At 40.4% G+C, this 16,038-nt stretch overlaps 1 protein-coding gene across 1 annotated transcript; it reads right to left on the bottom strand.

Annotated features, from left to right (window-relative positions):
* Nucleotides 1-892: 892 nt before the first annotated feature.
* On the bottom strand, nt 893-14,914 carry ltn1 (listerin E3 ubiquitin protein ligase 1). Its single transcript, XM_034889555.1, has 32 exons — nt 14,659-14,914; nt 14,202-14,408; nt 13,893-13,991; nt 13,352-13,582; nt 13,219-13,271; nt 12,927-13,107; nt 11,898-12,071; nt 11,496-11,686; nt 10,302-10,449; nt 9,962-10,219; nt 9,551-9,847; nt 9,062-9,277; nt 8,871-8,912; nt 8,584-8,773; nt 8,239-8,478; nt 8,007-8,160; nt 7,782-7,932; nt 6,411-6,621; nt 6,123-6,267; nt 5,780-5,893; nt 5,549-5,676; nt 5,325-5,460; nt 5,052-5,196; nt 4,580-4,793; nt 4,128-4,365; nt 3,819-3,896; nt 3,463-3,649; nt 3,075-3,240; nt 2,761-2,981; nt 2,433-2,627; nt 2,031-2,198; nt 893-1,707 (listed from the first exon to the last, which is right to left on the bottom strand). Exons 1-32 carry the CDS (start codon nt 14,698-14,700, stop codon nt 1,645-1,647), a joined length of 5,283 nt encoding a protein of 1,760 aa, XP_034745446.1. The 5' UTR covers nt 14,701-14,914; the 3' UTR covers nt 893-1,644.
* Between the last annotated feature and the right edge of the window lie 1,124 nt (nt 14,915-16,038).

Raw genomic sequence — 16,038 nt, 5'->3', positions numbered from 1 at the left:
GGTTATGTGGAAATGCCATATAACTGTAATTGGAGGCTCAGGTTAACATAACAGTTTATGGAAGCACTTGGGCTTCATTACAGTTGACTTTGAATGAAGTTAGGTAAGATAAAGTGAAAGGATATAAATATCACATTTCTTGTCCTATATATCCTTTATTTAGCAATTTCATAGAGAGGGAGAGCTGGTCCCAGTTGGAATCAAATCCCTAACCCAGTCCAAATAAGTTTATCCTTTAAACTGTGCCACCTTTTATTTTGTGCTCATTAAATCTTGTGTACTTACAGAATTAAACCCTGGAAAGTGCAACATCCTAGGTAATGATCATTAACATAATTAACTTATAAGAGGTTAGCTTTGGCATAGGGATTTAATGGATCAATACACTTGAGGCCAGATATATAAAACAGTGTGGATTCAAGAGTAAAAGTCTGTGTATGCACAATGTAAAAATATGCATGAGCAGTCTTTGTGCCAGATTTACATATTCCTGCATATGCATTGTTCTTATAAAACCCCGAAAATATATGCATTGTACTTTGTTCTGTTCTTGGTCTACTGACTCGTAACATCCTGTAAGGTTGCCAGATCATTCTTTAGTGCTGTTCTACAAATCCATTACAAACTAGTATGTATGTAATGAGTCATAAGAGACTTTTGATGGTAATGAACACATTGACAAAGCTTTGACATTACTTGCTGTGGTCCATCACAATCAGTTCAGAACTCAAATATGTGTATGTGGTGTAAACCATGCATCACGGCTCAAGTACACATTCCAATGACAAATTATTATTTCAGCTTCTGTGTGGAATGTGGCTTACATCTTTTCTGTCTGCATGTTTTGTTTGACCCTCTAAGTGCTGAATCAACAACAAATTGTATGTGTTAATAATATCCATCCAGTTGTATTTTATTTATTTTCCAGCATCATTTACAGCTGTATGCAAGCAAAGGGGAAAACATTAATATTGGAGAGCACTGGAATTTTAAAATAAAAAAAACCTCCCAGAAGATCCCTTTCCTCCTTTTCATCTCACCTCACCATGTCATAATGGTATAAGGCATGTCACTAATCAGACATAATCTCTTTACAATCCTAAATATCAGGAAATATTTGTGAAACCTGTCCTGGGATGTGCAATATTTAAATCACCTTTTTTAAGATTGTAAAATCACTTATTTTGACAGGTATTTATGTTCAGCTAAAGCACCTGGGCAGCTTTGGTTCACCAACTTGATTCAGCCTCTTCTATACACCTGTACGTTACAAATGATTTACAAAAAATTAAGTCCACAAAAAAAGATTAAAACTCATTAACATAAAAACAGCAGGGAGCTACTGATGCTGCACAGTGAAGTACTGGTAGTAACAAACGGTTTAACAACTCGCTCTGCTGAATATGGGCATAAAGGTCACTGAAATATAATTATCTGTAGATTTTACTGTACTTTAGTTCGGACTTCCACTGGGCACATATAACAAGACTTTCTGAACCAAACACTGGCAGCCATTGCAGTCAGAGACAGCCTTGGAGAAAGAATTTCAACTCATACTGTGATCTAATATATTAGACCTTAATAACCAACTTTATGAAATTACAACAATTATGTCAACCTTTAAGCTGTGGTCAACAGAATGTGTTAGAAGAAGGTTTCTCTGCACAGTGGACAGGTGGACTTGTTGCTGGATGTGAACCATTTGTACTGTGGAAAGATGAGAAACAAATAGATTAGTGTAAAAGACAACAAGAACACTGTCCAAAATAAAAGTAGGTTCACTTTAAACTGTATGTAATTGTATTTGTGAGGTTTAAGATGTAAAGTGTATGACACAATCAGTACTAGGCTGTACTGTCCTCTGTCCTCACTGGCCACTGTCCTCTCCCTGTTATGTGTTGTTATACACTGCTTATGTTATGTGCGAAAAGTTTATTAATGTGCAGTTCTTTCAAACATCTGCAGAGAAGGCACTCACGATCCTAACAGCCCACCACTAGATGTAATATGATATTGACCATATTTCTTACCAAACACGCTGAGTGGAACTTCTTTTTGCAGGTGCGGCAACCCTTCTTAGGCAGGGAGTAGTTGGAACCGTGGATAACAGAGAAGCAGATCATACAATCCTCTATTCCCTCAAAACGCTTATCCACGTTGTTCTTCCATAGAGCCAAGCCCTCCATTATGCTGCCGTTCTGAACAAACAAACACACATTTACATTTTTCTGAATTGTCTCATCATCTTTTTTTTATTCTGCTTATCCCCACAGAGAAAGTATCTTCACAGCCCCATGGCCTGTATTGCTCAAGAAAACTTTACTGTTAGAGATATAATCTAGCTTCAGGTGGAAGAACAGACACTAGTAAGTGAGTAGGTAATTAAAATGTATTTATAGACCTTACTAGTACTACACTAACTTCATTTATACCTGATGTGTGAGGTAGGTGCTCAGTTGCAGCATCCAGTTCCTCCACTGCTGTACGGCAACTCCCACCCGCCTTCCACTCTCTACAGTGATAGAGCCTAGAGGGTAGTTCTGTGGTAGCTGAATCACCAACTCAATGAAGATGTCATCCACAGAATAGGTAGCAATCACCTCCCGCGTTGCTGAGCGGGCCTTCACCTAGGGCAATGAGATAAATATATAAATATGTACTGTTTGCCTTTGCCATCGGGGGTCTTTCAGTCTTAGTGAGTTCCCTAAATCTGGTTAAAGTTGTATTGTAGATGCAGAGAGCAATGTATTGCTAACTTACAGTCATGCTGTCAAAGATTTGAGTGCTTGAGTGGACAGATGATATCTCCTGGGCTGAGAGAACAGGGCTGACATATTTAATAGTGAACTTCTCCACAGCTGCGCTCACTCTCTTCTCCTGGCCATTCCACCATAGCCGTACCATGGCAGGCAGGTCTTGCACTGTGCTGTAGTATACACTGCAAGCCAGATGAGGGAGCTCCCACTCAACACTCTCGCTGTCTGTTAGCAAGAAACACAAGAGGGGAAATCTAAGCTTGTTTACGTTGCCATGTACAGAAGTTGTGTAAAGTAAGTTGTGTGTGTGCTACTCACTGTCAACAGCCAGAGACTGGCTCTCTGTGAAGAAGGTTTTAGCCTCTTTTGTCTCTGGCCCCTGGCCGGGATAGATGGGGTTCTCAGGCATCAGTTTAAAAAGGTCAAGGAGGAGCTTGTTGAGGGAGCAGCTTCTCTTAAGATACTGGGCATAATGGGCTCGCAGCTATAAAAAAATAATAATTAAAAAACAAAATCAGAACAACATGCAATACTGTATCAGTTCTTCAAAGCACTTTCTTTGTAGATTCTAAATCTGTTTGCGTGTATACACTTTTTATACACTAAAAAGCCAAAACCAGTTAAAAAAACATGACTAAAATAATTAGAAATAAGCCTAACATATTGGAATATATATCTGATAATATGAGGATTTATCACGACTCACATGGGAGGGGGAGGATTTGAAAAAGATCAGGAGAAGCTTCCAGGCCAACAAGTAGGCCAGGATGCAGGAGTACTCCACACTGAGAGGCTGGACCACTGCAAACTCTCCTACTTGAACTCCTGCCAGAATACTATCACACAGGTCCTCACAGGTGGACAGGATCGCCATCAGAGATGCAGGAGGAGAACTGAACACAGAAACGAAGAAGAACTGTAAGAATGATGTATAAACATAACTTGTATTATTTCCAAAATAGTTTTTGTACTTAAGGAACTCAAGTGACAATATATAGGATCCAGTTACTTTCACTTATGTGTGAAAATCAACAGTAATATGAATTTTCTCCATTTACTTACAGACATGGCTCATCTCTATCATCATCAGACTTGTTGGTGTCTCCTTCCCCATCGCACTCGGGCAGCTGAGGCATAACCCTTGTGTTGAAAATAAGCAACTGTGTTCATTTTTCTTCTATATATTGTGATAAGCATCATTTAATCATTCCCAACCTGCTGCAGGGCCCCAAATATCACATAATAGGTGTAATACTTTGTTTGTAAAACAGTCCTAGGTTAGTTTTTAGCAGAAATGTTTTTTTTCTGTTAATTTAAGGAAAAGTTACCAGTGTTTGAGCACTGATACACACTCTTAAAGAAAATCCTTACTTTTCTAACAAGTGATAGACCGTGATCTGCAGAGGCCTGGCCTTAAACAGCAGCAGAGGACAGAAAGTGTTGAGGAGTGTCTGGAGGGGCTCTGGCAAGTTTGTCTTCTGGTCTGCTATGAACCGCGGTGGCAGGGAGTTCTGTTTAAGCAGCTGCACAGGCACATATGTGAGAGCTACACCAACGGACTGCAGTACCGCTAATGGGAAAACAGGGTCATCCGGTTCAGTGAAGACATCTGTATTTAGTCAACAGACAGAAATGTGCCTGCTTGTATCATTGCAATGAGACACAGAGTATATGTACTGTTTATTTATGAAATACCATATTACCTAGGATTATGCTAAATGAAAAGCAACCAAAAGATGCGATTTGGTGCCTACATTTTCAAACTAGGCTCATTTCCCAAAGACTGTGTCAAATATAAACCACACAGACACACACATACACACCTGTGATATTGATAGTCAGAGGAAACAGCAGGTTGTAGATTCCTTCTACAAAGAAGTCTGTCCATTCATGAATCAGTTCGGATGGCAGCTTCTCAAGCACATCGGCCGAAGATGACGTGAAGAACTGGTTCAGCTTCACTATCAATGCAGTGTTCTCACAAACAAACAGCTGCACCCATGGGTTCCACAGACTGCTTACATTCTCGGTGGCAGTCTGAAATTGGAAGCAAGCTAATTAAGTCAAAGATAGTGATGGACCACATATTAAAGCCATGAATAAAGCACAAAACATATTCATTTTTAATCAGAAACAACCGAGTTGCACAGTGAGTATTCTAACAAATTCAATACCTGAGGTCAAGAGTTCACCCTATGACAAGAAGCATCCAGCCTGCAGCACTACTCTGTAGCTGACAATGGTCTCTGGCCTTAAAGTCACAAAACAATACAATATGTATGATCTATGTCTCACCTCCAACCAGGCTAACATAGAGCAGAGCAAGAAGTCCCACTGGCTGCTCCCGAGAACTGTTGGAAAATGAGTCACCAGCCAGGACAAGAAACGCATCATCTCCACAGCAATGTTCAACTGTTCTGCAGTTGCTTTTGACAGGTCGCTGAAATACCAAGATGTGACAAATGTATATATATTAGTAGAAAACCTCTAAACTTGGACAGTGTTTCAGGAGATACAGTATAATAAACAAAAACAGTGTGTAAATGTTTGTGAGGTTTATGTGTTTACCTGCTAAACAGAAACCAGTCCTCCTTGCTGTTCCTCCACTCCATCACTGTGGCCACAATAGCCTGCACAACCTCCTCCTCTACTTGTGTGTTGGCTTTTAGACAGCACAGCAGCACCGCCAGACACCCATACACATCTGTGACACAGCCAAAATTATTATTTACTTGGTTCAAGTCCAAAATGTCCATGTATGCATATGTGCGTGTTTATGTGTGTATTCCCACCGTCATTCTCTTGCCAGTTGATTATTCCAGCAGTTGCCAGAGCAACGAGAGTCTCTCTGTCTTTTTGGCTCATGGTGGGGCAGAGCACTTGGAGCGTGCTCAGTTTGCTTTGAGACACCGGGAACAAACTGACCAAACACAGATCATTTTTAATATACAACAGTCGAGTTGAGAGGTGTCATATAACAGATTTGATTGGGAAATTAAAAGCATTTAAAACAAATTATTTACCTGTCTGAACTGCCGTAAAGCTCCCTCAGGGTTGCACTGTGAGTGTCTGCCAGGTTGTTGGTGTGGATGTAGTTTTCTAGAGTCAGAGACCATAGACCTCCATCTTCCACGGACCTACATTGTAACAATACAACACATATATTCAGTGAACATAGTTTCAAATAATTGCCTGGGAAAATAAACATATGCATATAAATCAGTGTTTGATTCTTCCGAAGCTGAGACATATTTTAAAGAGATAAAGTTTTTTTTTAAAGCAGCAATTTTTATTGACTGCTTAAAAATTTCCATTAAAGCTCCATTAACGTCGAAAATCATGTTTTGAGCTTGTGTGTAGCTCTACCTTGAGTAGAGTGTCTCCAGCAGATCTTTCATTTGAACTTGGGTCTGGAGTCCTTCTAACAGCCCCGGGTCTGTCAGCAGGCTGAGATAGGCAGGGATGTACTCTACCTCCCTACACCACTGCAGTGCATACAACAGCTCTGAAACTGACAAAGAAAAGCATACATATACAAACATATTAAACAGCATCATAGATTGACATGGGCCTAAACAATACATATTACAGACAGTCTGTTTGTTTGTTTTGAATCTCAAATTACACTAGGTGCTAAAAGGAAAGTGTGTGTACCTGTGTGCTTAAGGTTTGCAAAGAGTGAAGGACACTCTGCATCCTTTTTTTCACAAGGTATGAATGCAGCAGTCCGGGCCACCCTCCCCAACAGGGCACAGGCACACAGGTGGGCTGGCAGCCTAGTTGACAGCCTAAACTTCCAGGTGTCCATCGAGAGTTCTTCGCAAACTCCTCGGTGACGGCAAGAGAGTAAAGGGGATTTGATCCACTGCAAAGGACAGAAAAAAGGGGAACAACAATGCATGAATGTCAAGTTGTTTGTGTGGAAAATCTAATTAAATCAAGATCCTTCCAAAGCAAAATGTTTGTAACCATTGTAAGGTAGTGCCTGAATAGGTTAATTTCCTTAAGTAAGGATGATGGCTTGGCTGTAGGACTGCACAATTAATCAAATTTTATCACAATTTTGACTTCCCACAATCAAATTTGCGTGATGGAGTGATATTTTAAATGTGCCATTCCGTTCATAGAATGCTCTGTGTTTTTGTTTATTTTGCAAAGCCAATCTACCGCTCCGTAAACCACTGTCTGATCATATCTTGGTTACAAGGTTTACCAGTAAACGCAACATTTTGTCCTGTCTGTGTTGTTTTTCAGACAACAGCAGTGACCAGTCCTAGTTAGTGTTTGTAAGCTCACAGGGCTCTAGGGTGAGAGTAATATTTTTCCTAGGTCGCACCGGTGCACTTAATGGCAATGATGTTTATATTGATATGGTTTAATTTTGCGTTACATGACCCATTTCTTCTGTAAAGCCGTGCCTGTTTGGATCTCTCGTCTTACTCTCCGAGCAGCCCCCACCCCCATTCACACACGACTCACAGCAACATGGAGTGAGACAGCGGCAACAGCAACAGTCCACACTTCTGACATTTGTCAACAGTTTAGTTGTTATTAACACAGCTGTATATTGTTAAACATGAGAGGCAAAACTGTACTTGTAAACTTGCACAAATGTTTCCGCTGGTAACTAAGCTATTGCGGTGGCCACGGCGAAAAACACAGAAGTTATTGAACGCAACTAACTTCAGTTTGTAGAGTACTGCTGGACCTGGGCGAGAAATGCAACCCATGGCAAGAATATCATAGTTCATAAAAATGCTGCGCAGTGACGATACAGAAATTTCATACACACATGTCTAACTCTGCTGACCTGTTGTGATGTGTTGCATCTGTATGTATGTACAACATAAAACTTCAACATAAGAGGAATGTAGCACAATATGGATGTGAATACAGTTATAAATGCCCTATGTGACAATTAAATTTGTTTTAGTTAACATCAACAAATAGTCATGATCTCAATATTGATAAAAATAATTGTGATTATTTTGGCCATAATCGTGCAGCCCTATTTGGTTGGCTCACCTGAGGAGGTAAAGCTTGTCTGACTCTAGTCCATTCTGTCTGGCTGGGCATCAGTTGTGTAAAGAACTGGATGAGGAGGGAGGAATCTGGATCGCAAACAGAGATGATTGTCTCCACTAGGTTCTGCACAGCCAAAATAAGAATCTGCAAACTAGAACCACAAGAAAAGTTAGCAAGAACTACAACAAAGCCCCCCCCTCTTTTTAACAGAAGTCGTTAAGTTACCTTTTAATATCCAGAGAGACAGTGAGTAGTTGGTTTGTAACCCAAAGGGCTGCACTGTGCAGGAAACCACCTTCCTTGACCTCATATTCAGAGTGCTGGACCAATGACTGGACCCCAGCCACACACACTTGTCTCAGCTTATCTAAAAGTGAGTCTTTGAAAGCAATAATAACAATTAGTAATTTAGCCTCCCTGAAAATTATATATGTTTGTGCACTACGCAAGTGCCTACCAGACAGGTGAGTGTGTGTTTGATCTTGGGCAGTGAGCTGGAAGACCGTGAGCAAGAGTTCCTCAGCAGAGAGAAGTAAAAGACAGTCTTGTACAGAAGAGAAGAATGTGGAGGCCACATCACAGATGAAGCAGATGAGGGGCTCCATGTTGCCTGCATCGGACAGACTCTTGGTCTCAGACAGAGTGGCATGGAGCCTCTCTAAGATCTTCTCCATGTACACCTCACCTATCAGAGACTCTGGCAAGTAAAAACATAAAAAGATGAGTTTATTGTTTGGTGACTGATAGGAAGATCCACTCTAAGAAACATTTGCTGATTTGCTGCTGTGTGTCTGTGTTTTACCATTGTTGTGGTGCCAAGAGAGGACCAGGCTGATAAGTGTCCAACTGTGGTTGCTGGTAGAAGAGGTAAAGCTGGGCGTGCTACATCCCACTTTGCACAGCTCCTCAGTCAATCCCAGGAGTTGCTCACCCAGAACTGACCCTTTCAGCCAGTCACGACAGCTCTTAAGAGTCTCAGGATCTGCACATACCTGACAGAACGGATATTAGCACAGATGTTGATACCAATGTACGTTGTATGTATAGGGAGTTAACACACTTTGATCTGTGTAAAAAGAAGACACATACCCTCTGTACAATTTGCAGGATAATTCCCCACTGTAAATCCATCTAGAAAACCAGAGGGAAAAGCATACACGTCAACAAATTAAACAGCACCATTAAGAGTTTAATCTACAACACAAGGGGGTTCATCACACTGCACATGAAAGATGTGAATTAATGTGAGGTCACATGTAATGACATGTGCATCTTGTTACCGTGATGATGTGGTTGAGGATGCGGGTGGTCTCTTGCCGGCTGCAGCCGTAGAGTGAGCTGAAGACCATCTCCACCAGGTGTTCAGTGTCTCTGCGCCCTTTCTCAGCCAGCCACACCACCACCCGCTCCAGCAGGAACTGCATTGCTGGATTCTTCATAATCACCTCATCTCTCTGCTCACTTTCCATTTTTTTGGCATCCAATTCGACCAAAGTCTAAGACAAGCACAGTCAAAAGTCAATTGCATCAAGGAATTATTAGAAAAATACTTTCCATATTTTATTCTGCGGGCCATACTAGTGTTTCTGCATGTTCAAGCCCATTAACTTAACAATTTAACATTACTGCCAACATTTTTTCAAGCGTGTGCCACAATTTTTATACTTAATTAATCTATTTCAATTGTACATATTTTTCACAAACTTGGCCATTACAAAACAACTGACATTAAAATACACTCTTATCTTTAATTGTCAAATATGACTTACACTGAAGACCCTGGGTGTGTGGAAAGACTGCAGGAGAAGAGAGAGGAAAACAAGATGTCTCTCCGAGTTTTTCTCCGTCACATGCACCAAGCACAGTTGTGCCAGCTGACACACTACATCTTCAAAATGCTGGGTGTGTAGGGAACCAAATGGCTTCTCATTCACCAGCTCCGACACTGTCAGAACAGGCTTCTCAACTCCAGTTTTGTCATTGTCCTCTGGCTCAGAGAAACAGATCTTGACAGATTTCTTATTCTGGAGGAGCTTTCCTTTTACTCTCCCAGGGTAGCGCATTACCTGAAGACACAGTGAGAATAGATTTATTTATTGTAACACGGTGTCTCTGGCAGCCATATTTATCTGCTGTATCCTTGCATGTCTAAACAAGAGATTGCCCAAAACCAAATTCACCTGCAGCAAGGTGGCTACCCCTTCCAAAGCTTGTGGATCAGCATCCTCTTTGTCGGCATACTGCACAAACAAAAGACCAAGGCCATCCCAGAAGTCTGCCAGAAGTTCTTGAAAGACATGGCTGCTGACATTAGCTTCATCTTCACTATGTAGGCCTGCCCTTCTCTCCCAGGATACAAGCATTTCAGTGACCGAAAGGAAAAGAGGACCATTTTGAAGGGAGGGATTGCCAAGAGCCTTTTCTATTAGTGGCAGGAGCTACAAAAATATCAAAAAAACAATGTAAGACTTAAGTAGATCTGACATGATGGGAAAAGTATGTGCAACAGTGTGATCCCACCTGCTGTGAAATAAGCATTGTTTGTATTTTTTTCTGTTCCTCCTCTTCTTCTGTATTGTGCAGTATGCAGTACCGCAAGCACTCAACAACAGAAGTCACGATAACTGCACTTTCCGATGGGCTTGTTGCTGCACGCTCACTAGACAGACTAAGACAAACACACAGACCCCAAAGGTTATAGAGTGTGATGCAGGAATGTCAAACTGTCAAACAAATCTGTCAAACGATTACAATATTTCATTTTGATTAATCACATTAACGTCATAGTTAACTCCCAATTAATCACTTCTTTTTTTTCCCATTCTAACTGTCCCTTGATTTCTTTTTATCCCATTTTTTTTTCATTTTAATGCTCTTTTCAACATGGTAAAGTGGCTCGGCTATCTTTCTGCAAATGATTTTTACATTGAAAACAACATTGGCATGTAGCCTACTGTAGTGTTCAATTTCACACGTAAAATTCTCACTTGAAGCAAATAATCTCTCACACAGTGTAACACTGTCCATCAAAAAAAGGGTGAAAAAAATACTTTGACGAGGGGGCGGAGAATTGGCATCAACTGTGTGCTTGGCCATCAAGTGGTATTTCAGACTGGACGTGCTGCGATGACAACTCAGTTCACAACGACAAAACACACAGATCACTTTGATCTATTCAATGGAACCATTTGGCAACTTTGAAGAAGTAAACTTACTGTTCAGAATCTTATTGGCGTCCATTTCAGTGTCTCGCGCGCGCCTTCCACTCTGTGTGGCGTGCCTTTTGTTTTGTTTTTTAGGTCTAGCTAGATCTGGTGTGGTGTTGTATTTTTCTAACGTTACTAGCTGTTTGCTAGGGCAAAGAGAACACTAATCTTGCGCAAAAAGAAATTGACACAGTTAAAATTGGTTTGCATTAACGCTGTTAATAACACGTTTACCTGACAGCACTATTTATAACTTATATGAAGGGCAAGTATATTGTTTTCAATATATCTCAACATATAAAAAATCTACAAAAGTGTTGTGGAGAAATTCTAATTATTAACCGACTTAGATCACAATTACAATTTGCATAGAAATATAATTTGACAGATGGAATTTTCTAAAATGACAACACAATATGAGCATATTGTCACAATAAGGTTAACTTTAACATTCGATAAGTATTAACAATATTCAATTATAACCCAGCCCGAGTGTACAACAAATTACCCTTGTATGAACGAAGAGAATAAGGTGGTGTAGAAGTCCAAGGCTGGCTCAGTGACCTGTTGGGGCAGTTTGCTGATGAGCGGCAATAGATTAGGATGGAGTGCTTTAGCCATGCCTTTGCCACCCTCTTTAAGTAGAACCCAAAGTTTAGGTAAGAAGCCCTTCTTGGCATTCACATGTGTCCAGCAATCCTGAAATAAGAGTAGAAAAATCTAAGATTAGATGCCACTCAAATATAAATCTCCTTACACATTTGTTACTCTAGTAATACAACTCCTCCTTGCATTACCTATCAAGTCTACTGTAATAACATAGAGGGTATACAACATTACAAAAGCCCTGACAAGATTAGGACAGTAGCATTACAGTATATGTGAAGTCACCCTTCAAACTCAAGCTTACATGGATTGTAGACACAACATGAAGAACAGCCTCCCACACAGGAGGCAGCACTACAGGATCTGTGTCGTCAATGCTGAGCAGAACAGTGGTGGAGAGTCGTGCTGCTTCAGTCTGGACCAGTCCTGGAGTGAACTCGCACAGAGCACACACCATCTCGAAAAATGCCCCTCGCACCTGTGGAGCAACACAAAGTAGTAATCATTCTTCACAACTAACTCATTATTGCACATATATTAAGTGGCATTTGGCAGCAACAGATATAATTTAACTTCTCACACAGTTGTGTTATGGTTAACAAAATACAATCTACAAAGAATTAGTTAACTTTGTAGGATAAAACATTTTTATATAATCTGTGTATGCAAACTAGCAGGACACCTTCTCCTTAAAGCGCCCCTATTATGCTCATTTTCAGGTTCATAATTGTTTTTTAAAGTTGTACCGGAATAGGTTTCCATGGTTTCATTTTCAAAAACACCATATTTTTTAATTGTATTGCACATTGCTACCGATCTTCTTGTCACCCTGTGTGTTTGGGTTTCTGTTTTAGCTACAGAGTGAGACATCTCACTTCTATACTATCTTTGTCGGGAGTCGTACACGCACATACTAGGACATTCAGAAACGTGTATCTCACTCAAAACAGCATGGATAGGTTTTTTTGTATGTTTGTATGTGTGTGGAAGCACCAGAGACAGAAAATAAAGAAAATTTGACTTTAACATGTTGCCTTTACATATAAATGTAGCGACGGTAACAAGAGCACCTAAGATAAATTCTATGAAACCAATGATAAATTGGATACTCAAAAAGTCACAGAGGCATTTGGAATTATATGGAACGGGATGGCTTCTTTGAAGTGGGGTTATGCCATATGCATAGATATTGGGGTATGACATATTATCCCTTACAATCTTTGCAAAAATCAACCTTAATTGAATGTGAAAGAGACCTTATTTTGTATGGAATGAAACTCCATTATGCACATACCAGGTGAACTAGTTTAGGAGTTCTATTTATTGCCAGTACCTGTGGTGTCTTGTGTTTGCTGTACTTCCAGAATTTCCCAGAGTTAAGAAGATGTGCTAGTCTTTCCTCCATGGCCGTCCTGTCATGCTGGACAAGCAGGGAGAGCAGTCTCTTTACCCCCAACAGAGAACTGGTGAGCATGCGTACATATTTGCCTTCTCTCTCGTCCTCTGTTACACTTCTAGAGAACAGAGGAAACCAAAGCATCAGCAAAGACTATGCCAAACTGTATTATTGTAGTGCCTGCACGGTGAGAGAAATGGACACAGAGACTATAATAAGCTAAACTTACTGTGGATCGCTCAGTGTGTCTGCTGTTTCTTTTAATAAAATATCTTGAAGTACCTGCAATATATGAAAATGTTAGATTTAGTTAGTTAGAATACAAACCTCCTTGTCCGCAAAAAGCCACCACTTCTACTCACGTTAAGGATCTCATCCTTGCAGAAGCTAAGCGCCTCAGGCTGTTTGGTGGGTGAGAAAGCAGCCTGGAAGGCCTGGCACGCAGCAGAGGCTGCAGGTGTGTAAGTGTCACACTGGGACAGAATCCAGTGGCCCATCAAGCTCTTCAGAAAGGGGGCCAAGCTGCGACGTACTTTCAGCACCAGCTGCTCAAGGGCCTGCTGGGTGGCCTCTCTGATCCGGCGATCATGGTCCTGATAGACATAATGATGAGGACGAAATTATCCTAATGTAGACACAGCTCAAACACTTGCACAAATTAAAATCCTATTGAAATGTCATCCTTAATGTAAGCATGGTTTCCAGGCAACCTGTTGTTCAGAGATATTTACCATCATTTGAAATGGGATACTTTGCTTTATTTGCTAGGCAGGATGGTAACATATGGATGGGACTGATCAAAATGAATGATGGTAATTGGAGTGTTTATTTACATGTTTAGGATGCAGTGTAACATTGATACAAAAAGGCAATTCATGAATGTGTGGTGAATGACAAGCTCACCATGGATATCTTGCAGTATATTCTTGGCCAGTATGGCAGGACTCCTTTAACCTCTTCAGAATCCCGTTCCTGACACATGAACCCAAAGTCCTGAACAGCCTGAGAAGAGTACACATCTTCAAGGCACTTGAAGACACTTAAAAACAGCTTGGGTTGACTTCAACATACCCAGAAAAAGATTGCTTTTCATGTACACTTTATTTTTAATAGTAGCTTGTAGCATATGTTTAAACATATTTAGGCTACGTGGTGTTACATTTGGTTGACTCCACATAGAAGATCATAAAGTAAATTTAAGTTTAAACTCACTTTTAGTCTGGTAACAGCATCCCTTTTCGAGAGTTTCCTGAGCACCAGACGGAAGTCAGCATCTACCAGGTTGTCTATCTCCTCCGCGCCGTGGACTGCGGGTACATAACTCAGCTCCGAAGTCACCGTTGTGTCGAAGCCCACAAAACCCGGGATGATACCACCCTCCCGGGTCAGTACTTCAGCAGCTCGGCCACTACTGGACGGCTAGAATCGAGAGAGAAACGTGTAGTTATAAAAAATTAAAAAATCTCATAAAAAGGTAAAAACGTTAAGGTTATGAAAAAGTTGTGACAACACAGCCACACGTAGCCTTAACTAACGTTAGCTAGCTGTTAACGTGAAGTTTAGCTACATTAGCTACCTTGTGCTCGTGTTTGTTGCATGCAATCTTAACGTTACTTTAACACAGTAACATTAGCTACTTTAACTTACAAACATTGGTAGGCATACTTACCCGGACATTTCCTTTAGTTCGCTGTTTATTCTTACCCCCCATGGATAACGTTACGCATTAATCTTTAAAGTAACAGATAGTAGTGGTCCGTGATACCGAGCGAAAGCCACTGACAGTGGTTAAATGATGGAACTGAAGACTTCCTGTCTAAATCTTTCAAAATAAAGAATCATCCTCACGACATTAACGCTAAGTTTAGGTCATAGACTGATGTGTCTAGGCTGTACAATAAAACGGTCTGTACTAAGAAAAAAAGCCTCTTGAGCTTAAAAAAACGGTTTCCAAAGAAAACTCAGGAAATATCAGACATACATGAGCGAACTTAGTCCCTCATTCAAATTCAATAATGGCTTATGAAATATAGTAAAAGTATAACGTATTCATTAACCTAAGTGATCCAGTGTAAACACTGCAGGATCAGTTGAAAGCAGTTTTCAACACATGTTTTGAAACACAATAGGTCAGGGTAACAGACTGCTTTGTCTGAATCTATTAAAAGCGAGAGCAACTGAATCCTCCTGGAAAGTTTCTACTTTTTTTCTACACTTTTATTTTGAATTGGACGCAAAACAAAAGTACATCTGTTTTGGTTTTGGTTTTTACTTGACACGATACTTACTTCCGCTATGGATTTCTTCTTCTAGTCCATTTGGAGTAAACTGAAAGCCTTGTGCACTCATCGCTGCCCTCCATAATTCATTTGAGACACTACAGCTATGTAATTATTAACCACTATTCTATGTCATACAAAGAACCTTTTAGCCTGATGGTAATGGAAGAGCGATGCTCTCGTAATGTCCTCTGGAGAGCATACATTATACATACATACTACTACTGTACATACAGTACAACATACACACACACACACATGCATGCACGCACGCTCACAGACACATACGCACACACACACACAAACACACACACACACACACACAACACACACACTACATTTTCAGTAGGAGACTGGGTTGCACACACAGATAGATACATACATACTTACATAGGCCAACAAGAGAAAAGGATTTTGCCACAGCAAATTTCATAGAAATCAGGCCACTAATCATGGATGTGTGATAGTAGGCCTACAAAATTGTACGTTTGACCACTACTAACACAATAACATTCTTAAGTTTTGGGAAGGGGAAATTTTGTGATAGTAAGGTGTATGTGAAAGGTTTTCAAAACCTATTAAGGAATCATACTGTTGGACCCATGAATATATTATACAATCGTAGTAGACATCTTATTCTGCTCTGGAAATGTTGGATATTATAACAAGATACAATTATCTTAGCATGAACAAAGAATAGTTACGTATTGTAACTCCAGTTTCTGAGTATAGGCGGAGCCCTCTAAGGCTACACTATTGGGTTTATCCCT

The sequence above is a fragment of the Etheostoma cragini genome, chromosome 13 (genome assembly GCF_013103735.1).
Source record: "Etheostoma cragini isolate CJK2018 chromosome 13, CSU_Ecrag_1.0, whole genome shotgun sequence".
In the NCBI taxonomy this organism is placed as follows: Eukaryota; Metazoa; Chordata; class Actinopteri; order Perciformes; family Percidae; genus Etheostoma; species Etheostoma cragini.
This window is presented reverse-complemented; position numbering and strand designations above follow the sequence as displayed.

What these genes read in the sequence shown, in the direction of transcription:
- ltn1 (XM_034889555.1), bottom strand. Translation starts at nt 14,700, where the DNA reads ATGGGGGGTAAGAATAAACAGCGAACTAAAGGAAATGTCCGG. An exon ending in CTGGAGACACTCTACTCAAG is followed by an intron (nt 5,894 to 6,122) that starts GTAGAGCTACAC and finishes GTTACAATGTAG; the next exon opens with GTCCGTGGAAGATGGAGGTC. An exon ending in GATAGAGATGAGCCATGTCT is followed by an intron (nt 3,650 to 3,818) that starts GTAAGTAAATGG and finishes TTCTGTGTTCAG; the next exon opens with TTCTCCTCCTGCATCTCTGA.